The sequence below is a fragment of the Nesoenas mayeri genome (genome assembly GCF_963082525.1).
Source record: "Nesoenas mayeri genome assembly, chromosome: 1".
Taxonomy (NCBI): Eukaryota; Metazoa; Chordata; class Aves; order Columbiformes; family Columbidae; genus Nesoenas; species Nesoenas mayeri.
Genome location: NC_137541.1, coordinates 35,474,536 through 35,498,560, shown reverse-complemented (window position 1 = coordinate 35,498,560; position 24,025 = coordinate 35,474,536). Strand labels below are relative to the sequence as shown.

General features: G+C 44.0%; 1 protein-coding gene across 1 annotated transcript in view; it reads left to right on the top strand.

Moving 5' to 3' along the window:
- Window positions 1-24,025, top strand: part of PPM1H (protein phosphatase, Mg2+/Mn2+ dependent 1H) — a gene marked incomplete at both ends in the record, with an annotated part of 133,567 nt that overhangs the window by 104,915 nt on the left and 4,627 nt on the right. The window contains 4 exons of the mRNA XM_080340319.1: window positions 197-315; window positions 13,501-13,564; window positions 15,198-15,305; window positions 22,740-22,891. Of these exons, the coding sequence (XP_080196445.1) occupies window positions 197-315; window positions 13,501-13,564; window positions 15,198-15,305; window positions 22,740-22,891 (443 nt within the window). The remainder of the gene's footprint in view (window positions 1-196; window positions 316-13,500; window positions 13,565-15,197; window positions 15,306-22,739; window positions 22,892-24,025) is intronic.

The following is a 24,025-nucleotide window of genomic DNA, read 5'->3' as shown; positions in this document are numbered from 1 at the left end:
ATGTGCATTATATTGTGTATATGGTCTGTTGTTTGTTGAAATGGAGCTGCTCATCTTCCTTGTTTAAAAAGGGTGGGGAAAAACATCATATGTGGGAAGACAGTGGGAAGGGTTGGTAATGCTACCTCATTAAAAATAGATGATGTCTTGGTTTATGATGTTCATGTGGTTACTGTGGCTTGGTTTCTGCCCACAGGCGTACATGCAGCCCCACTTGCTGGGAAATGAGTTCACACATTTAGAGTTTCCACGGAGGGTGCAGCGCAAGGAAGTTGGAAAGAGGATGCTCTACCGTGACTTCAACATGACTGGCTGGTAAGAATGTGTCCTTCTCAGCATGGAGTCAGCCTTCTCCCCAACCAATGCTTGCTCTGTACATGTCTTTGATCAGTGTAAACTGCGTCAGATATGGAGGTATATGCCTGTGTACTCAAGGGAAAGGTATTCTCTTCTTTCAGATGTATTTTTCTTTTAGACATTAAAGTTTTAAATAAGTTGACCTCCCTTCAGAGCCAGGACCTCAGTTCATTTTAATGTGTGAGCACTTAAAGCACAGCAGACACATAAAGGAGAAGAAGACATGATGGGGAATCTTCCTGAAAGCTTAACAACTTTCCTGTCTTGGAAGTAGCTTTTTATAGAACCGGGATAAGTGGACTGTCATGCCTTTGCTGCTGAGGAACCATTGCAGAAGGGATAGAGCTGGCTCTCATATGCCAGTGCAGCTGACCCCTGATTTGGGTAGCCCTCAAGGAACTCTTTTAGAAACAGGCCTATCCGAGTAAAAGTCATAGCCAGCCTAAAATGAAAAGATTTAAATGAACATCATTGACTTAATTAAGTGAAGACAGGAAGAACGATGAGTTTTTTATCTCTGGCTACATGTCTTCATTATTTTGTGTTGGTTCAAGAGGCTCCTTCTCAACTGACTCCCACTGAGCAAAGCCCTAGTCCTTGCTGTTGTGGGCTCTGTGTGTGACTGATAAAGGCAAATGCCCTATATATGCTAATGGTCTTCACTTCCATATTGTTTGTGTTTTAGCATCCTTAGCAAATGTCCTTTCAAGAAGGGAAAGAATGGAGGGGGTTAAAAAGTCTGAACTCTTGTAGGTTTGGAGACTTGGATGCTCACACACAACTACAACTCCATATGCTTCTGATTTCTCCCATACTTTATAGACCATAAATATAATGATGTTTTAATGGCAGAATAATGATCTAAGTATAATATTATCTAGGGTGTTTGTGCAGAACATGTTAATATGGGAATAACCATCATTGTCCATCATCTTGAACAGCTGCTAGTAGAATATGCAGTCTCACCCCAAGAACGATGACTTCACATTTTAAAAAGACTGCAGGCATGAGCAAAAGAATAGGAACAGAATGAGAACATTGGATCAACTGAGGACTTAAACAGCAAAACACTTGGAAGATCATGATACGCTCTCCCAGTTTCTGCAAAGGCACTTTTCTTATTAAACTCCTGGATGTCTCTGAAGGCATCAGTAAAGAATGGTTTCATGAAGCCATTTTTCCAAAAGGTCTTTTTCAAGATATGAGATGCTATTGGAGGAAAAAGAAAAAAGCAAACAACAACAACAAAAAAGCACCACCACATAAACAACTTCTAATCTGGGGAAGAGCTACAGAAATACAATGTGCCAAGAACTTCCTGAGAGGAGGGTAAGGGCAGAATTCTTCCATCATGGTTGGAAGGCAGAGAGGGTTTCTCCAGGTTCATGGCAGTTGTTTTTCATTCCCTCAGTTGGTTAGTGTTGCAGCATTGGCAGGTGACACTAGAGCTCTTTTCCTAATGAACAAGAAGGACTGTGAGGAACTGCAAAGTATTAAGTGCTTTACATGAGTGGGCATCATAGTGATAAAACTTGGTGTTGATAAATACCAAGTAAAGCATGAAGAGGGGAAAAATAACTATTTGTGCACACTAGGGGTTCCAGATGAACTTGAAAGCCATGTCAAAAAGCTCGGCGGAAGTTCTGCTTACTATTTTTTTTTCCAGTCAAAATCACCAGCAGAATGTTGGGATGCATACAGGGTTGGAATGGTTAAAAATTAAGCTAAGAGATAATTCTGTATATCAGTTCGTACCTCATTTGTGAATCTGTGCATTGCACTTCACCTTATTCAAAATGGTTATTGCATAGCTCATACTGTTTGGCATTAGAAGAAAGATAAATAAGAAGGAACGCACATTTTAAATGTAGAATAATGAGTAAGGTAGAAGAGCTTAGGTAAGTCTAAACGGATGGCAGATTTGATCCAATGTACTGTTTTTTCAGTACTGGTGTGTGAACTCTGTTAACCCTGGCATATGGCAGGGCGGAGAAGAGAGTTGATTTTCCTGTTGATTTTTCTGAATTTCCTGAAGTGTAGGACACATGTTGATCCAGTTACAGATTCTAATGTGGTCAATGCAAAAAATACCACCAATTTAGTACAGATATGCCTATCTGTAAGCAGTTATTCTGGAATAAATGCTTAAACTGTGACTTGAAAATTCAAGTCTGAGTTTGTCTCAGTGTTGTCTCTGAAAGAGGTGGCCTGTGCCAAACACAAGCATGTGGAGACTGTGATGAGGCTATCTCTCCCTGCTGTTCTTTTTGACTTCTGGCTGGAAGTGGAAAATGGGGGCTATGCTTTTGCCCTGAATAAAAGATTCAGAATCTTTTAGCTGCTCCATATCCCACAGCTAGTGCATCAGTTACCTCTTTAGTTGTTTGCCTCAGGACAATAAAATGGTGAGGGAATTGCTCTATCACCATACGTTTAGCTAAATCAGAGTCCTTCTAAATAAGGATCCATTTCCTCTTGCAGGGTGTTTGCCCAAGGGCATCTTGTTTTCCATCAAATTGTTTGCGTTGATCTCCTAAGCATAGGAGAAGCAATCTGTTTCTATTTATCCAAAAGTTTGGGTCAGTTTTAATGGTTGAAGTTGTGGACAAGACATTAGATTTCCAGCTTGGTGGGCCTTCAGAGGTGATGGTTTGAGGTGGCTGGTGTATCACAGTGGTTGCTTTCCACTTCCAGGGTTTTGCTTCTGTTTTCTTCCCTAATGCCTAGATTTAACTGATGCATCAGGACACAGCAGCCAAGGACATGTCTGTTCTGCATTTGTTTCTAAGGACAATATCTATCATGGAGAATAAATTAGCATATCTGTTCCTTTTCTAGAAAACATCAGATGGAGCTTTGGCCAGCCAGAGCTTGATACGCTAAAACGCTGCCAAACTTTTATCACTTGCAATGCAGAAGATCAGTTGTCTGAACCTTTTTTGGGTCAGTGACTTCACTGTGTGTTGACATTTGCACGTCCATGTCGAAAGGTGCAGGTGATGTTAAGAAGAATCAGCCACTCTTACACTTAATTACAGAATACTTTAGTGAGAGAGTGTAAAACTGTCTCTGCTCTGATGTTTCCTCAGGAAAATGAACTGGTTTATTTAAAAATTCAGGATGCTTTCTGTGTTTTCTATTAGAAGCTGTATGGTTGGAGGGTTTTCTTCTTCATTTTTACTCTTCTTCTGTGCTCTGGAGCTTTTCAGATTCTCAACAATGGCTTGGCTTTCCCAGCTTGTTTGGATTACAAAAGGTTATTGTCTTTGGGTCTGTCATAATGCATTTGGCCTTTTTTTTTTCTCTTTGCTTTTTCTTTCTTTTTTTCTTTCTTTTTTTTTTTTTTTTCATGTGAAGTTTCCACAGTGGCTTTGTCTCAACAGCCCACAGTGGTAACAGAGCTGCCAAGTTTCCCCACAGCATTAGGACAACCACTGATCCAGCAATGTGTACCACATCACTAGTCCAGGCCGCCTGTAACTGCTTTGAGACCAGCCTTTCCCTTCTCCCTCTGGCTCTCCCACCCTTTCTCCTTTCTCTGCATCGGCAGTTAGGATGAGAAATCCGCTGTGTTAAACGTATCTAAAATAAATCCCATTTAGGTGGGAGCTAACCATGAGCTGCCCCTTCTGCACCCTCACCCTGCGTGCGTTGTGGTTGAGCAACCATTGCAAAACACGTCCTGCAGCTGGCAAGGCATCTTAAGAGCTGTGTCTCCTGCTGAACAAGCCTCCGAGCTGTCTCGAGCCGTAATTTGCTGGCAGACATCTGTGTTACTGACAGTCTTTCGCAGCTGGGTCTCTGGGCTGGGGTTTTCAGGCCCATGGCTTGCAGAGGTTAAACTTCTGTCAGAGAGAGGGTAGCTGTGATGGCTTTGACAAGTCCTGGCAACAGAAGCATCAGGGAAGGCTGAGTGGCCACGTAAGCAAAGTGCTGCCAGTGCTAAAAAGGGGTGTGGGTAGCCTGAGGTGGAAATATATGGGGGAAATAAGCAGCCCTGATGATAACTGCTCCTTTAAAGGACTGCACGGAATTTGTGTTCTGTCTCAAGCTTTTATTTGAAGGATAAGAAGCAGTTGGTCAGGTTTTCTTTAGTCCTGGGTGATTCTAGTGTGAACAATTTTGAAGTACTTTGCTCTGACCATATCCTAGACAACTTCCCAAAACCTGTTTTTCTGGCTTAATGTGTTCCTCACTGGCACAGCAGTTCCTTCCAGGGTTCCCCTCTCAGCCTCCCATGGGGCTGGAGGAGCCGTGTAGTGCTGCACTTAGCCGAAGGCATCCAAAAGGCACTACCAGCTGCCATCAGCTCTGGTGGTTTCAAAGTTAATTTTTTGTTCCTCCTTGGAACATGAACAGTGGACTTTCTGCTGCTGGCATTTGAGTTATTTAAAGGCTTGTTTCCCGATCACAGCTTTTTGACTTTATTTTAGGATGACAAAAGAGCCCTCGATGACAAGGCCGTTTTTTTACCTGATTTGTTGGTCACTTCCTTTGCCCTGCAGGAGTGCACAGGATTGAGCGGCATCCCATCAGAAACAGTCCGAGCTGGGGCAGCACCCACGGCGCATCGTGCGCTGCAGCCCATGGTGACAGCGAGCCAGGGACCTGGGTGCTGCCTCAGAGCGTGTACGGCTGCGGAGCTCTCGCCAGCTCCGTGTCTGTCTGTCTGGCAACGGGGAGCTGTGACACATGGTTGGCCACCCGAGGGTCAGCCCATGCCGAGGAACTGCCTGCCCACCTGATTTATTCCAGAGCAGGGAGGCTGGTGCCCTGGGGCAAGCGCTAAGCAAAACCCATTTTATTCTAGAGTCAATACTGTCCACTGCCTGGAAAGCCGCCAGCCTGCTCTGTGCTCACCCTTTTCTTTCCAACAGGGAATGTCTTTCAGCCTCTGAGCATCTGATTTAAAAAGCAACTTCACTTTTCAAGCCGTTTTATTTTGTTTGGGATGGATGCCTTTTGCTTTCATTGTGCAGCCCGCCTTGCCGTCTGTGGTTCAGACTCCGTCTCACAAAAACCATGCTCTCATTAATCACTTATTGGGGATCCAGAATACCCCGGTGAGAGCTAATGTACATGTTTTGCTTGGTAATGTGTGAGCTGATTTGAACAAATATTGCCAATGCGGCTGCTATCTTATTCTTTATTGCTGGACTCGATGTCCTTTGACAGCGCGTTCAGGTAGCCTGCCTGAGGAGTGCCTGAGCAGATTGAGAAATGCCACAGAAATGCTTTATGGAGCAGGCGCCTGCGCTGCGCCCCCCTTAATATAAATTGATTTATTGAATCAAACGCAGAAGCCCTGCTACAGAAACCTCGGGCTATATCCTCTGGAGAACCACCTAATAAAACAGCCCCAACTGACACTCCTCATTAGCTTTTCCACCGATCCCAAGGCAGTATTTAAAGTGACAGTGTCCCTCTTTTCGGCCTGAATTTATCTGCTGGCTAATGCCTGTGGGTCTAATTAGCTTAGTATTATTAGTCTTATTCAGATAAGCTGCATTTCCTAACAGCTTGATTCCAACTTGTAAAAAGTAATTGGAAGTCTGAAAACCCTGTGCCGTAACCTGCTTGATTGTGCCTTTTAGCCAAATTCATGTAATTTACAAAAAGTCATCCTTTCTCCGCCACCCCCCCTTTTTTAATTGAGCTTTTTTGTCTAGTGAAACCTTCTGTGCTTCTACTATTGAAATCCTGGCTGTATTGTTGTGTTCAAGACCTCAGCCGTATCCTTTGTACAATCGCCAGGGAGAGATCAAATTTTAATTTCATAATTACTTCACAAGAAAGCAGCCTTTTCCCCAGTCGTGCCTGGTATTAATTTCCTCCCAGCAACTTATATTTTCATAATTTAATGATTATGGGCCACCTTTGCAACACTGGGCCTTTCTGGAGAAGGGAGAGGTAGGATGTCATTTTTGCAGCAGAAATCACAATCCACAGCCACTTGCCTCGGTTTTTTTTTTTGGTCTTTGCTCTGGTGTCTATTGCGAGGCAGCCGGGAGCAGGACAGGACGTGCCTCTGATGTGCACAGCCGGAGCAGCTTGCTGGGTTGTGCCTGGGTGTCTGGGGCGCAGTTCTGCGATGATGAATGGCTGTTTGCGATGTGCATGTTATGCATCTTCTCAAGATTTGCAGCCCTCGCTGCAGGAGCAGCGGGAGGTGAGAGCTGACCTGCTGCGTACAGCACATCTCCTGACAGTGACGAATGGCTCTGCTTTCCCCAAGTGCACACATGCCGCAGGAGCTGAGCCAGTGTCTTTGGGGCAGGAGAAAGCAGAAACAAGAAAGTAATAGTGCCGCAACAAAAGAGAAAACTTAACGTCTGGGGTAAAGCTCTTTGTAAATGGTCTCTCTGGGGCCAAGTGAGCCCAACGAGAATGTGTTTGGTCTGAGTCATGTCCTGCAGGAGCGTTTCCTTCTGGAAGCAGCACTTCTAAGGCCTGTCCCTGCATGGCTGTGCGACTCTGCTTGGGCTTTGCCTTGGCACAAGATCAGGTGCCACACATGCAAGGGCAAACAAAAGGCTCCCAGGCTGTAGAGCTCTGTTTTATCAGATGGAAACTAAACTGAAATAAGACAACTCTTCCTCCTGGTAAGGTGAAGTTTCTTTCTGTGTTCCTGCTTTCTCTGGCTTCCCCAGCTGCACAGATTTAACATAACCTCTGATGGGTCCCTAGGAAATCCTCTTTCTGTTGCCACCCAGCACTGACTTAAGGTTCTGCTCCTGGCTGAGAAGAGGCCCCTTGTTACCTGAAGGAGTTTCCAGTGCTGCTGTGGGATGGTGAGGTCCCTGCTTGCTGTGTCTCACTGCCTGTCCCATCCTATGCTACAGCAATCTTTCCCAAAAGAGTTTGCTGCGCGATTCCTCCTTAACAGCGGATCTTCCTTCCAGAGGATCCCAGCTAGCAAGTGTGGAGCAGGCACTGCAAGGTGAACATGCCATCTTTCTCCCAGCTGCCTCATCACATCCTTTTAACAAGTAATACAGCAAAATGGGAATTTACAAACAGTTCTTCTGTCCATCACAGTGCATTCAGCCCACAGGGTGTTAACAGCCCACATCCGCTACCTCTCTATTCCAAAGTAAATTGCCGACAAACCTTCCTGTTGGTCGTTTACAAATAGAAGAGATGAAGTAAATTTTTAGAAGTGTTCAAGACAGCAAATTTGGGGGGGCCGGGAGGCAGAAAGCCACAACACCCTTGGCCTGGTGAGAGTGTTGCAGAGCATGGATCCACTTGCTATGCAGCTGCCATGTCTGCACACAGTTTCAGTCACTCATGGGTGGCAGAAGCTCAACCAGTCACAGGTAGCGAGTTACTTGCTCTGTCCCTTCCAGCCTCCTGAGCATGAAGGCAGCAAGGGAAGGCTGCTTATAAATACCATAATTTTTTTTTTTTTTTCCTGATTTTTCCACTTTTCGGGGCAAGGACATCTCTAGATACTCAGTCACCTTCTCTGTGACTTTTCCTCCACCTCTGTCTTTTAATGCTCCCATAGAAGTAAACCGACTAAAAAAATCAGCCACGCTCTGGGAAGTGCCTGAGAGGAGCTGGTGCTTGAATCTTTAAAATGGGCTGGCCCAGACGGATGGAGTTTGTTTTGCTTAGGAGAATTTCTTCCACAGGAGTATGTGGTGCTGGGGGACGTGTCCTCTCCAGACAAAGTTCAGCTTCTGTCTTAGGACTGTACACCGTAGTGAAGGCTCCCTGGGGATCCAGAGCTCACATGCTGGTCTGATTTGACCAAGGCCAGGCTGAGATATTTTAATTTATTTATTTTTTAAAATTTTTTTTGTAGATGGATAGACAGAACTGGGATTTGCAAAATGAAACGTTGTACATTTTCAGGCTCGGGAGTTTCTGATTTTTCTGGGAAAAAAAACACATGTTTTAAAACTTGCATGTTTTCCTCTTTACCTGAAAGAAACCCTAGGGAGAGTATCTTGGTTTAGAGTAGATGTTTCCCTAAAAACTGTTTTCTGCACATGTGCACATGCATCTGTTGACTTTAATCCATTTGGGTTTGCCATCATCTTTTAACAAAATTACTGTAATTTGTGTGCTTTTATTATCTTTGTTTATCGTAGTTTTGCCTCATTAAACTATATGTCGGATGAGTAATAGGGGAAAAATAGTGAGGCATGGGAACATTAAAGCTAATCTACCTAGAGGATACTTAGTATCAGACAGTGTCGTCTGGATTTAGAGATCCTGACTCTGCCGAAGCACATATGTGTAAGGACATTTTTTAAAAAATGAGGGCTGGATGCAGCCATAAGTTGCACAATTTTCAGTGGCTCTATGCCTAACCTGTCCTACACATTTTTTTTCCTGGTAGTGGTTTAATGCCTGTAGTTCAATAGACAGTACCGATAAACGGTTCCTTTTGGGTTGGTGATTTAAGTTCTGTTATCCAAAGGGCTAGCTCCAGTCCACTGATTCCTTTCTATTAGTTTCTATCAAGTTTTGTGCTTCTCAGGGGTTAAAATCTGTGTTTCTATTGGTATGACTAAGGAGAGCTGACCTTGGGGGACAGGAGGCTGGTTGATTAGCTGAGGTGGTTTTGTTGTGGGTTTATTTTTTTGGGCGAGTGGGGGGTGTTTGGAGGTGGTTCTGGGTTTGGGGTTTTTTACAGAGTAGTAGCAAAGCAGTGCTAGAAATACACTGCATCCACAAACCTGTCTCAAAGGAGAGCCTTCATCCTTGTACTATGAACTAGGACATTTCTAAAGCTGTAGTGCTTTTTCTTCCTTGCTTGCCACAAGTGGATTTTGCTCTATGCCTCACACTGAAGCCCTTTAATGATTCTTTTTGCTCTTCTTCAGGTTTAATTCTCAGTTTACTATCAGGTATCACTAGCAGAGATGTGAAATACAGACAAACTTTCTAAAGCCAAAAAGCCAAGTGCTATGGAAAAGCAGAACACGGAGTTATGGAGTTTGGATTCCCCTATCGTTCACAGAACTGAGCCTTCCAGGTCAGAGTAGATTGTGTTTTCACCACCATCTGTTGTGCCTGGGGATGCCAATGCAATTCTTTTCATGACCAGTAACCTTATGCAGTTTACTGTAAAAAAAAAAAAAAAAAAAAATATATATATTAATATAAAATGTGGATTATTTTTTTTTTCTTGGTCGTCAACAACTTCTACTCTTATGTGAATTTATACGTGCTTTGAGAAGGTCAACTTTGAGAACAAATTATATGGCAAGACAATGCATAACACATGTAAGAAATTATCTAGGATTTTGTCCCAAAATCTGTATTTAGGAGCTGACAGTTTTTCAAGTTCTGACCCAGCAATATGCAGGTAACTTTGGTAATCTTTTGTGAGTGCCTAAAGCGCTCCTAATGACCTCAGCACTGTAGCAAATTTCTTCCTTAGATTGTTTTGTGCATTTAGCAGCTTCTGGTGATTATTTTGCCATGTATTTAGAGCAGATTCCAGATAGCATATGAGTAACATCATGTCAGTCCTAGTTCTTTCATTCTGACATCTCTTTTGGCTCCTGGTGCGATTTGGCCCAGTTTTCCAAAATGTTGATCCTGAGTCCAAATGTAACTTTGTGGGTGGCACATATGTCAAGCCCTAGTTGAGTATTTTTGGACAGCGGTAGCATTTCATAATTCTTTTGAAATGAAAAGAAAAAACTAAATTAACTGAAAAAAATTGAGCTAGATCTAACTGGGCACAAGCTTGCCTCTTCTACTCCTCCCTCCACCCCCCTGTTTTTCCATTTGGAAAAATAGAGGTTTACGTGGCAGAAGCACTTGACAGGATTTACGCTCATTCAGAGCAGCAAGCGATAGCACAACCTTGTCTTTATAAGCTGTCGTATCCTACCCTGGTGACCACTGAGACCTCCAAGGACGCAGATAAGGAAGATGGGGAGAGTGGAGGGTTGCAACCCTGTGTTTGTTAAAGCAGTGAGCTGAGCTGAATTTCGTAGATGGCTGAATAATGCCAAGTTGGCACTAAAAAAGCCAAACCACCCCCTCAGGTTCTCCGTATGTCTGTATTTGATATACCTACTACTGTATTATATCTTTATATACTGCACGATCTGAACAGCACAGGAAGGCATAAATGCAACTTTATTACATAAAATCAAGTGAAATAGTCCAGAAGGTTGTAGCCTGTGTGAAATAGACGCACGTACAAAGTACAGGAAGTTTCACAGGGCATAAATCAAAATGAACTTCATAGTTTCCTTCCTTCCTTCTCCCCAGTGCAGCTGCTGAGCTGCTGGCTGAAAAGCTGTCCTTCATCCTTCTCTTGCAGCAAACCACACGCTCATATATTATTAATTCTGTTTCGCTAGTAATGCAGGACATAGGTACTTTTCTAGAGTGTCTCAGGTTGCTTTTCAGTGTGTCTGTGCCAGCTCCACTTCTGTGGTTGCAGTTCTGAGCATTGTTTTTTCAAGTGCTGATAATTTTCCAGGCAATAGCAACATCAACAAAAACAGCATGTTTGAGATGAGTCTTGACACCCAAGTTCTGAGCCCCAGAGGTGATTTGCTGTGAGAAACCACAAAACAAATCACTGTAGCCCCCTGGGCCTCCCTCACTTAGTCACATAGCTTCAGGAGGTCACAGGCTAGCCAGCTGCCCCTCCTGATCTGCTGATGAAACATTAGCTTCAGCTCTTGCAACATGGCCTGTTCCAGCATCCTTGCACCCTTGTGTCACAGTTGAAGGCCCTAGGGATGATGGTCCTTATGGTGGCTCCATAGAAGATGCTGGACTTTGCAGTGGGAACCATTCTTTTGAGGGACACCAGCCTAAATGATGCCTTTTTCACCCATTATTTTTTCCCTCCTTCTTCCTAAAGTGCAGTCAGTGTGAGGTGCTATTCAGGAACATAAGGAAGGAGGGGAGAGGGCAGAAAACTTGCTCCCTGTTTTTGGCTACTTACAAGACTGTGTAAAGTGAGGGCTTCAGTCTTAAGTATTTGTAGTTATCGTGCAGGTAATATATTTTGTGGGTAGTGAGTTGCTTTTGGTCACATCAACTTACTCTTGTTTGCTGTTTGTAACAAACATGCACAACAACTTGAATGATCCAGTAGGAATGGTTGTCTTGTTGGGCTTGGGATCTGATTGACTCTGCCCAACATGGACTCAGCTTATGTGCTTTTTCTTGGTGTCAGAACACAACTGGGTCTATGCAAGGAATAGAAAAGAGTTCAGACTCCTCCCCAAGGAGGTTTCACCAGGGCTCCCAGCACTGTAGGCCCAGCTGGAAGCTTTGGGACATGTTCATGAGCAGTCAGGGATGGTAAAATTCTTCCTCCACGTTCAAACCAGGATATCCAAGTTGGTGAAGCAGAGACAGTAGCTATTTTATTCCCTGTTGGAAATAAAGGAAGGAACAAGAGCAAAGTCTATGACTGACTCATCCTTCCTGACAAAATGTTCTTGCAGGATTTAAACACCACAGAGGTTTTATCATGCTGACTACTTGTGGTGGTCTACACCTTTTTGTTTGGCTTAACAGCTGATCCGTTGGCCCTCCCCAGTACAAAATGCCATTTGAATACCTTATCTATATTGCCTCTTATAGAGATACCCAAGTATCCTGGTTATCTACACAAGATATACTCAACTATGTGGTCTCTCATGAGCATGTTTTGCAAACTTCACCTGGTTCCATTTTGGGGATTTCACACATAGTAATGTTTTGTAGTACTACAGGAATAGAGTCCTCCACTACTGTTTCTTCTTTGCATTTTGGTTGCGTTTCCTTTTTTCTTCTCCCTCCACTTACCCCCAGACTCTTAATACGGGCTGTACCTGTGATTACTAGGAAATGTAAAGGTGAGGCTTAAATGTCTATGCTACTCTCTTTAAGTCTGAGGCTTGCTGAGGTGCTAAAGTACATATAGCTGTGTAACACAACACCCATTATTGGTCGCAGGTCTGTGCCATATTTTGGCGAAGCAGGGGGCAGTTTGATTCCAAAATGGGATTTCACCCTTAGCTTTTAATTTCCTGCTGGTTTCTGCCACGGCCTTAACATCACTTAAACCTGATCGAATGCGACTCCCTGGAGCTCACACAGCGGCGGCCGGGAGTGGCTGGCAGGGGACCCACCACGGCACCATCCCTCCTCCCGCCTCTCCCTTCTGCTGTCATGGGGAGCGCTGACTCGCACCCTTTGGGGACTGGGGACAGAGGCGGTCTGGGAGGAAAGGACAACATGCAGGGAAAGCCTGGGGAGGGACGATTTTGTGGTGTGAAGGGAAACGTGTCCCTCAGGGGTAAGGTACTTTGACCAAAGAGACTCCCCAGCACCTCGTCTCGAGCATGTGTTATACAAACCACGGGACTCCGCAGTTTATGAGAATGACAGCTGTCTATTTATTTTTTTATTTCTCACTGGCAAAATTGCTCACCTTCTCACCTCATCAGTGTCAACAGCTGGATGTGTAAAAGGTAGAGTACGCAGGCATGTGGTAAATGGAATCAGAGCATGAACATTTACTTCTCTTGGCCACGGCAAAACTGCTGTGAAATGTGAAATCTCTGACAATCTTGACTGTTGCAGTCAAGGTCAAATGAGCACTAAATATCCTTCTAAGACTCTTCAGCGCTTGAAGCTTGCCATGGTTTAAGCAGTCCTGAAAGGTGAGAACAGGACCAGAGAGCTGTTTCACACTTTGTGTACACGTCCTGTCGTTGTTCACCGTTTCATGTTAACAGTGTGAATCCAGTCATTGGTTAGTTTCTTGGTGAGTTTGGGGCTGGGTTTTTTTGTTTGGTTGGTTGGGGGTTTTTTATTACACTGTAGTACAGTATAGCTTCTGTATTAGCCAACAATATCTTACCTGATTAGGATGTTATTCCAGTATACCTCTTTTTCTTTGCAAGTAATAGGAGCAGCTTGGCATGTTAGATATTTCCTTGTATTCACTTTTTCTTTTGGTGAAGTGGATAATTCTTGAGGCAAAATCTTTCCACGGAAAAATAAATTTACATCTTGGTTCAAAGACAAAGTCCTCAGGAAAAATAATGTGTTTTGGTTTTTTTGTTTTGTTCGGGTTTTTTTAAATCACATCTGCTTGTTTCAGGGCACTGGGTCACTAATTGAGTGCAAGCTTTATAAATGTTGTTTGTCCTTCCCCCATAGGGCATACAAAACAATTGAGGAAGATGACTTGAAGTTTCCCCTGATATACGGAGAAGGCAAGAAGGTGAGCACATTTGCTTTTTTCAAACCAAAGGAAGAAGGAATTCTGTGCTGTTTACCACTCAGTTTAGCCTGTGGCAGTCCAGTATTTTCCACTCAGTATCTCTTTATTTTATTGTTTTGACAGCTTGAAAGAATATCTTGGTTCTGTCATAAATCAGTCTCATGTCTTGGGGGGGTTGCAGGGGGAGCTCAACATACTAAAAAGCATTTTTATAGCACACATAGTCATTTGCTGTTCAGTTTGCTTTTGTTTTTCTTTCATTGTAAGTAGGCTACAATGAGACTGTCTTAAATAATTGACTTAAAATGTTCCTGGTTTCACTGTAAAATGTAACTAGGTTGGATGAAGACAGCAAAATACCTCATGTTTACTGAAAACAAAGCAGGAGGATATTTAATAACATTTTAGAGTGCCCTGAGATGCAAAACACTAATTTAGGAAGGAGAGGGATCAGGGTAGGATTTGGGAATTATAACACCCCTTAACCATATCTTCCTCAGCTAGTGTACGTGAACTCACTGTTGAATTTTTCTGATGCTGATAGTTTTTCTTGGAAGAGAGAAACGAACCGTTCTGTTTGGGTATACTTTGTTTCCAGATCTGTGATTAAGAACAGTCAAATCATTAGTGCTGATCCCAGCAAGCTTAGCTGGGTGCAGCAATAGGATCAATATAAGGACGCAGTGGTGTCAGTTTGCCGATATTGGTATGCTTGCTGTGTTTCTAAATACTGCTCCCCTGCTGCATTAGGTTCTTATCTCGATGCAAAATACACACTCTTCAAAATTAGTCGAAGTTTTGAAGGTTCAGACCTGCAGCTTATCTCTGAATTTGGTTAGGTTTATAATTATCCGCAAAATGTTTCGTGCACATCTTTTTAATTTACTTTCTTATTGCCTTATAGAGCCAGGGGTTAGTGAGGCAAAATAATTTTGAAGTCAGTTGCTCGCTGTTATTGATGCTGTGAGCTCTCTTGTTCAGAAGCTGCTGCAGCTAAACTAGAGTTTGAGGGAAACGATACACAGACAGCAGATAGCAAGGTGCCCCGTGAGGCTGTCTGCCTGCTCAGTCTTTGGAGAAGTGTTCATGACGAAGAGCCCAGCACCTCTTGGGAGACATCTCGTGTCACAGAGGAAGGTGCTTGTTGGAAGGAAGTTGTAGACCTGAGGTAACAGCAGACCTGGCTATCCAAAGGGGAGAGCACTGTGGTCAGTGCCACTGTCACCTGTGTGTTCAGCAATTTAAGGCTGCCTTTGGCACTTTTCCTTGGCGGAGGGAATATATGACAATGTGTCAATAGGAAGAAGCCCAAGGTTTCTTAGGTGAGTAATTAGACTCATCCTTTTTATAAAACCTGTTTACTAACAGTATAATTTGCTGGAGGAATGCTCTTTTAGACTGGTGAGGGACAATGAGGTGACTGGGATGAGGATGAATACAAAGCTTAGAATAATGATGGAATGGAGATGACATGAGTGTGAAAAGCTTTGAAGTTGATCAGCTGTGTTTAATCTAGAGTTTCTGGGAGAGAAAAGGGAATTCATCCCAGTTATGGAATAGGAACATAGTCTCATTCCCTAATGACACAGGGCATGTAACAAGATTTGATCCCATTGCTTTTCTTTATTTCCAGGCTCGAGTTATGGCAACAATTGGAGTGACCCGAGGACTGGGAGACCATGACCTGAAAGTGCACGACTCCAATATATACATCAAACCGTTCCTGTCCTCATCTCCCGAGGTAAAACAGCAAAGGTTCAACTATCTGATTTGTGGGAGAGAAACTTAGTGTGCTCATTTATTCTTCCCAAATTTTCCATTCTGATTGTGGTCCAATCCAGGTAACATACTGCCCTTCCCGAAGGTGGGGAGTGTTATAAGCTCCCCAGCTGTGTGCCCTGGTTGCTCCACATCTCTGGCAGAGCATTGATGTCTGCTCTAAGGTTATGCGATAGCCTCGCCATTCTGTGCGACAGATGCCCATCTCTCCCCACCTCCATGTGCTCCAGCTCCCCTTGAGGCCTAGATCATGTTGCCTTCACAGAAACTGATGTAAATCTGTGTTCACCAGAAGGGAGCACTGGATATCTTCCATGGTAGCATAGTATCGTGCGTTACACAGAGGATAACAGATCAACTCTTAAGCAGGAAAATGCCAAGAACAATGGGAAGGGTGCTTTATGCTTCTGTTTGTCTGCCCCTCCGCCTCCAGTTCTTGATTCTTTATGATGGTTTTGTGCAGACACCAAATAATGACAGGAATAGCAGTGTGTATTTCCCAAATGATGGCATAATGAAGGGACTATGCAGTATTTGTGTTAAGGGTAGTTTTAAATGCCTCCACCATTTTGACTTGCCTTGCCACAAACAATTCCAGTTTTTGAACACCAGAGACCTTGCAGTGAAGGATATCAAGCCTTCCAAAGGGATCTGAATCTATTTGTTAACAAGAAACATGCAAACTCCGCTTTTTTTTCTTCCTCTGTAACTGCATTCCTGTTCCTACATCAAGGAACAGATGACACATATTTTTCATAAAATATTAAGCAAGGGCAAGCCATCTGATGACAGCATAAAAAGAGGAGACTTTTCCTCCATGGCCCAAACGCTGAGAACTGTCCCCTGTCAGCTGGGTTTGCTGGAGTTTTAGCCATACCCAATGCATGACCTTGAATCTATTGCTTGCTATAGCAGTGCAAGAGAATGACAATACACAAAGGACATACTACTGCTAGGAAGGAACCAAATTATTAAATCAGCCTTGCTTAGGACATCTTTGAGAATTTAAAAATAAAAATTTAAAAAGTGCTGAGAGATCCTGGCCCTGAAGAAAAGGAGAAGATCTACAGACAGACCTTTCTTCACATGTCCTTGCTGTCAATCCAGTACCTTCTCTCTCCCCGCTTTGAATGTGTGTCCCTCACTTGGGACCTGCTGCTGTTCTCCTCAGCCAGGCAAGCAGCAGCTCTGCCCTCATCACTGTGATGGATTTGTTTAGTGCCAGCGAAATGATGCAATTCTACCTATTTATTTTTCTTTCTGGCATGCTGAGACCCAGTGTTTCTGGGATATGTAATGGCTGCAGTGCAGTATCTCAGCAGTATCATCTCTGCCAATTGCTGCTGCAGTATTTGTCTGTGTGTATAAACCAAAGCTTCTCATGGGCTTTGCTGATTTGTGTGGAGTGTCTGTACATGTTCAAATTCTGGAATATGACATCCAGTTCATATGCTGTCCACGTTTCAGGATCTCTTAACTGCTTTGCAAAAAAGGAAGCAAAATTGGCTTTGTTTCCACATTCCCTTCACAGCTAAATTCAGCAGAAATGTACTGGGGCAGGAGGAGGAAAGACAGAGCACCAACCACCTCGATTTAGACATACTTGCAAAAAAAGCCCTGAATTTTATTAGGAAGTAACATATGCTCCAACTTGCTTTCCAATTGCACCTCCTTCTCGTAATGATCTCTTCCTAGAGAGAGCCCCAGTGTTTATCTCCTCATGCTTTCCTCTGACTTGTTCTGTCCATACATGGACAGTGCACCTTGCGCAGAAACCGGCATTAGGAAACAACGTCTTTATGCTGCCATCTGGGAAGCTTAGCATTTGGAGATAAAGGCAGTGGCATCAAGCAGCAGTTGTATTTGGCCCTTGTGCAGCATTGGATTTTGAATTGTTTATATAGAGGTAAGGAAGCACAATGTCTGCTTTCCAGAGCTGGAAAAGGGGAGGCACAGGAAATTGAGGCGCACAGTGAGTCGTGACAGAGTGAGGATCCAAGTCCTCTGGCTTCTGTTTCTGTGCTGTAATTACAGCATCCTTTCCCAACCTGGGGGCAATGTGGTGAGTTTTCAGAATATTTAACTTCCAGCATGACAAAGCTGTGGTATGCCCTGTGCACCAAAATCTAGCTGAAGGAAAAATAAGCATCCCTGAGACTACATCCAGAAATAGGCATATAAAAGTAATTTTAGGATGGTGTGAAATGATACTTTGATAGAGTGCCAGGCTATGAGAGGAGAAGTCATGTAGCCAAGATTGACAAATGTAATCAGGATTCAGTGGCTCAGCTGTTACAAGACCAGATTTGGAGGACTTCTGCAGGTTGGTGAGCTCTGGAGAATTGAGCCTTTTATAATGAACTGGAGTAGCACAAAGCAGGCAGGCCATGGCTGAGGCTCTCTGGCATGGAATTAAATATTTATTTTTCATAATGGAACAGTTCATTTGAAAGCTTTCAGCAGGAAATTCTGCTTTTTAAAGCTCAGCAAGATCTGCCTTGTTGCAGCTCAAAAGCAGAATCTCATCCTGAAACGTTCTGAACAGCAGCTCAGCTCAGCTGTTTGGTGGGCAGAGGTGCCACTCTCCTGGTGGCACTTGGCCCTCGCCAGCAATGAGCCTGACGCCAGCAACCACAGCAAATAAGAAGGTAATGAAGGAGAATTTTTCTCCTTTCATTATGTTTGTAAAAATCTTTCTGACAACTTCACAAATATGTCAGATGAGATTGGTTTACATTCACATCTGCCTTCTGGAGAAATCGTTAGGAATTACACTGTTTAAAGGAACAAGCAAGGCAAAGACTTAGAGAAGTATAGCATGATCAAAGAGAATCAAGGTGTTTTCAAGAAGCAAACATCATGCTTTAGTGACTTGAAGTCCTTCAGGTCTATGTCTACCAGAGAATTTACAAAAAATTCATAAATGCAGTGGATGGTCTTGCATGAGCACTTTGATTTCTCAGAAAACATTTGAGAAACTGTTCTGCATCACAGGTTATTAATATAAGAGATATGAAGCTACGGACTAAGTGGAAAGTTGGCACAGTCTATTGGAAATTGTCTAAAGGGCAGGAAACAAAGGGTGGCAGTAAAAAGCTAAAAGGAGATTAATTGGTGTGTGCTGCAGTGAGCAGTGTTGGGACCCGCTTTTTATTATTTACATATAAATTACTTGGAGGGTGGTATTGAAAGATCTTGTCGTTTGCCAGCGAAGCTGTGCTGGATAACACTGTGCATGAAAAGGGACGATACAATTAAGAAAGGGCTTAATTTATTGAAGTAGCCGAGTTGATCAATAGTGCAGGCGAGTGAACGTGGGCTGTTGTTTGGCTCGAATTCCCACGGGGCAGGCCGCTGAGGACACTTAAGGTGGCTGCAGGCTCGTGTGTCGCTCTGCTGTGAGCGGTTTTCCAGCTGCAGGGACTCGCCTTGGCTGCCTCTTAAAAACAAACCTGACAAACAAGCCGCAGCGCCTTTGCTGTGGTCCTTTTCAACAGACAAATGCGGGTTTTGTCTGGTGGGTAGATCCATTTGAAATGTAAATATAAAACCAGCCCACCTGTTTATTCATTGCTTGCCCAGAGCATTTTTCTCGGTGCTCTTGACTGCATGTAGGTGAGCAATTTGGGAAACAAATATCTGGATTGAAGAAAGCTGTTATGTGACAAACGGCATTACGCATGTTCAGAAAGGTGTTGTGTGTGACTGTGGGCTCTAGTGGCCTGTTTGCACTGTTACCTGCCAGCAGAGCTTTGTAAGTATCAGTCAGGATAAAATAAAAAGTGTAACCCAACTCTTATTGTCATAGATTTTTGTGTTACTAAGGTGGTGCTCCTTACTTATAGTTAGCTTTCTACATTTTCTGGTTTCTAAAGTCAAGTTCAGCTGGTTAACGGGTCAGCTGCTCCACATCAAGACAAGTGGATAGTAGAAGTATGGTGACCAAACTGAGCTCCTGGACCACGAGTGCTGTGAAGCGCTATCAGGATTAACATCTGGATGCAGAAGCAATGAGTCATGAGGGCAAGTATGAAGATTTTGGGTGGAATTGCAAAGATATTTGTCAAGGGTACACCACCAGTTAAGGAAACTTTTGTGGTGTTGGGTGGTGTCTGCACTAGTGGGGTTATTTGATACTCTTTTGCAGTGCGTGCAGCTTTATGCAAACTTAGGTCACAGACAGAGCATTACTTAAACCTTGATGCTGTTTGGTTGCCTGAAATAAAGGTATGGGAAGGAGGCGCAGTGGGTTAAGTATGTTGGTTCTGGAATTAAAAAAAAAGAAAAAAAATTAAAAGTAGTAATTTCTATTGGAGGCAACAAGCTGCCTTTGGTCACATAAGATTTAAAGGACTGCAGGGTTGCTTGTTGTTGCAGGCTTTTAAGTAACCCCCTGCATCTCTGCCCGAACTCTGGCATACCACACTCCCTCTCCTTTTTTGCACAGCGTGTGTGGAGGATGCTGTGGGGTGTTGCACGGTGTGGGGTGTGTGGAGCAGATGTTCAGTGAGCCCTGCTGGTCTGAGCATCCATCACACACCCAACCTGGGTGCCTCCGAGAGCTCTGCTGTCGTGCTGTTCCATGCCCAGCAGAATGCACGTGTCATTGCTGCAAGAGACCCTTGTTGGCCCAAGTAAGAACTAGAACAAGGCTGCTAGCAGAAAGCTGAAGGGTTAGGAGCTGGCCTGTTTCTGCACTTGGGCAAGATGGTCTGTGAATGTAACCTGAACCTACATAGACTGTGCAGCTCTAAATTAACTAATTTTTACTTACATCTGTATTTTAGAAAGCTGAGGAAAGACAGAAAGAGCTTAAGAAAAAATGAAGTATCATGTGGACATGGCTGTTCTAATGTGTTGCTGCTGTGGTAACTGGAAGGCAGACAAACCTGCATTTCAGTGAAGTTTTTGTTGCATGTTAAACTGGTCCTTGTATACAAGAATTTTACCTGAAGTTGGCCCCAGCTTGCCTCCTGTAGCCTTGGCACTCTCTTTTCCTATCCTGGGTACCAACCATCCCTCATTGCTCACCCCACTGCCCTTCTCTGCACCTCTTCTGACATGTAGTTCCTTCTCAGTCGCAGCCCTTTCTGGAGATGCTCAGTTCACAAAGCTTTTGCTTTTAGGAAGTTCCCAGGTCTACCTTGTTCGCAGATTACTCATAAAATCAGTGATTACATTGCTTGTTGGTTATGTTGGGTTTTTTGTTTGGTTGTTTGTTTTTCTTTTTCCCCAAAAAACTAAACATGTTCCTGGTATAATTATCTCTTCTTGGTGTTATTCTAGCATTGTGCTACACCAAGGATTTGGACCTTTTGACTTGTAGATTGGCTGCAGGTAGCTTTGACAAGTTCCTTAGCTGCCCCAGCACCACTCCCCAGTCGGACAAGATCACAGAATCACAGAATGTTAGGAAGGATGGTTCATTTCAGAAGGATTCAAATCAGTGATACATGGTCTTGTTTTCCTGCCTTCTCCCCCACCAACACCACAAAAAAAGGCTCATGTGATGTGATGTGTACTTCTCCTGGGAGGGAGAGCCATGGGAGATGTGTTTTTCCTAGTGCTGACATTCAAAGCTTGGTTATTCCTATGAGGGGTTTGCTGCTGAGTGCATCCTTGAGCCTTATCCCCAATGCTCATTCAAATATTTGCCTGTACCCAAGAGATCTGAGCAGAACACGTGGTGTTTATTGATGGCTATGTTGGCCAACTTAACCCCCATGCCCCAGTGATTTTCAAGTTGAAACCCTGGGCTCTTAGAGGCTGAACTAAATTTTGGGGAATAGGGGCTGTGACAGCTACTGATTTCTGTGCAATGGGCTTGGGAAGAGAGCTGCGCTGTGTATAGGGATCTTTTCTGTAACAGTATTCCCACTCAGTCTGAATAAGGAGATATGCTCTAATGAAGAGAGTATCTTGCCTTGACTTTAATCCTCTCCAAAGTCCTTATTCAGCTGCTACCTTAGATAATGAAGTGGAGGTTACATTTTACAAATGACCTTCTTGTGCTTTTGAGTGAAAGGCGAACAAGCAAGGATTAGCAGTGAGGTCTAGGTGATTTTTTATTTTTTTTTTTAACTCCAATACTGGTTTCAGTCCCATAAAATCATAATTACATTAAAAGGTCCAGGCATTTTGTATGCATTGCCTGTTCCATGGCTCCTAAGGGGAGAATGCACCAGGAGCGAGAATAAAACAGCTCATATTTTCTAGTTATGCCAAACGCTTGTTCTAACAGATGTCCCGGCTGCCGCTGCTGTTAGTGGAGCCCAAGGCTGGAGCAGGGTGCCTGACGAGGTGCACCATTTCCAAACTTCAGTACGGATGATCGTTCCCTCCTGTCCGCTTTGCCAAGGCTGTCACACTTCATTCAGGCTGTGGTTCATGCTGTCGGTAATTAAAGTCCTCCATGAGTGCTTCATTGTGGCTCCCCATCACAGCCTGGGAATTGCAGGCTGTTTGTCAGCTGGAAGGCAGCCTGTGCTGGAAGGAGAGTTACGCCCAACTAAAAGGCTCATTTTAAAACACTTGCTGTGACCTCTGCCTGTATCCTGACTCCACTGATGGCCTCCCACCCCGCCTGTGTCTGCCTTGTCTGCTCCTGGCTTTCTCCAGCCCTGTTGAGGGGAAGGCGGTCAAGTCGCTGTGTTACAGAGGTGCCAGCAGCAGTGGTCAGCCTGGCTGGGGCTGCAGACTGATGAGGTGAAGCCAGTGGGTGTTTTAATAGTGTGGATACGCTTGGGGGTTCATTTCTGTGCCGATCTTGAATCAGTCTCTGCTTGCTGAACTCCTTACAGATACGTATAACTGAGCAGCTAAACAGTTTTTCTCTGTTTTGTGGAACTACTCACTTGCTCAGGTGTAAATCTTGAGGGCAGCAGCTGCCTCTGTTCTAGAAAAACGGATGTGATGCCTTCTGCCACACACACAGGCATTTCTGAACATGTGCAATTTATCTGGCAGAGTTAAATGGATCTGGACAAACAGTGAAAACAATTATTTGTGAATATTTTATTAGAAAATATCAAAAATTCATCAAATAAATTATTCAGCTTCCATATGACTAGTCCTGCCGATGATAGGGAAGAGCCTCACGCTGAAGCAGGCTGCGGGGTGGGGGAGGCTGTGAGCGCTGCTGGCAGTGGGTGGCACAGTGCTCCACAGCCTTTCTCAGGAACACTTGTGTCCATCCTGCTGGGGTCAGCACCTGAGCCATGCTGGGTAGGACAGGTTGATGGCTCAAGGGCTAAATTGGAGACAGACCCCAGCAGTGCAGCCAGAGAGGTGTTTCAGTGCCCTGGCTGAACCTGCCAACTCACAGCCCAACTCAGCAATGTTTCACAGTCTGACAGTCTCCTCCTTCATGGATACCTCTTGGTTTTTTTTGTTTTAGGTGAGAGTCTATGACCTCCTGCAGTATGAGCATGGGCCAGATGATGTTCTGATCCTAGCTACTGATGGACTCTGGGATGTGCTGTTAAATGAAGAAGTGGCAGAAGCTGTCACTAATTTTCTACCAAACTGTGACCCCGATGATCCCCACAGGTTCGTGCTCATCCCTAATTTTTTAGCTTCTTCTCGGAAGAGTGCTTTTCTGGTAACGTGTTTTTGTAGAAAGTATATTCTGAATAACATTCAATATATATGCAACACTTGCAAGAAGATGTTTTTGTAAGTTGCATGGGAGCCTCTGCAGCAAATGTGAGGGTTTGGGATGGGAGGGAAGGGAGTGGTGTATATAGCTCAGAATTGTCTACCTGCAAATGAATGTGGGTTCATGGTACTTGGCATAGGATCCATTTTCTTTGCTGTACAAAGTCCTATGGAAACTGTAGGAGGGTGAGGTCTTAGCAACAGGTTTCTGTCTCCAGCAGTCACAGATAGTCCTTTAACACTAAAGATTGTTTCTCATTAGCGTATTATCAGCGTCTCTCTCTTACTCCAAATGTATGTATGTACGTACAAATAACTGCACGGTGTGGTTACCACTCATTCCTCATGATATCTCAGCAGCTGAGTGAAAACATGCAGGACAGTGTGAGAGCTCAAGCTGCAGTTGTTTAGATGTGGCAACTCTTGACATGGGGGAACCTTTCTCAAAATGCTTGTTATTTCTCCTGTGTGTAAGTGGTCATCTTCATGGGTCAGCCCTGTTTGTCATCAGCAAACAAGGAAGATAACTGGGACATCGTGAGAGACACTTGAGTTTAAAGTAAGAATAGCTCCAAAGTAACTCCCCAGCAGTATTTTCTTGCCCTGACACTTACAAACATGGAATGCAAAACAGTGTTTTGCTCCAAGCACTCAGTCTTTGGGTGAATGGATGGTTAACATGGAGCTGCAACTGCAATATTTGGACCTTCCCCACCTCCTTGGGCTGAAGGGGAGATGTATGAATGACAGCCAGGGCTGTCTTTACATCAGCAGGACTTGGAAGTGTCTCTGCCCTCTGTCTGGACAGAGATCAGGCAGTAGTAGTGAGGGGCACTTCCAGGGCATCTGGCACTGTGCTGTGCAGATATGCCATTGATTTAAGGTAGGAGTAGATGACCCACCCAATCAGCTTTCCATTCAGATCTGCCAGGGAGCTTTTGCTCTCATTTCTGCACCCCTGAGTTTCCTCTTGCAAAGGCACTTGGTGAAATGTAATATCTCTGCCTTGCTTCATCTCCATTCTCA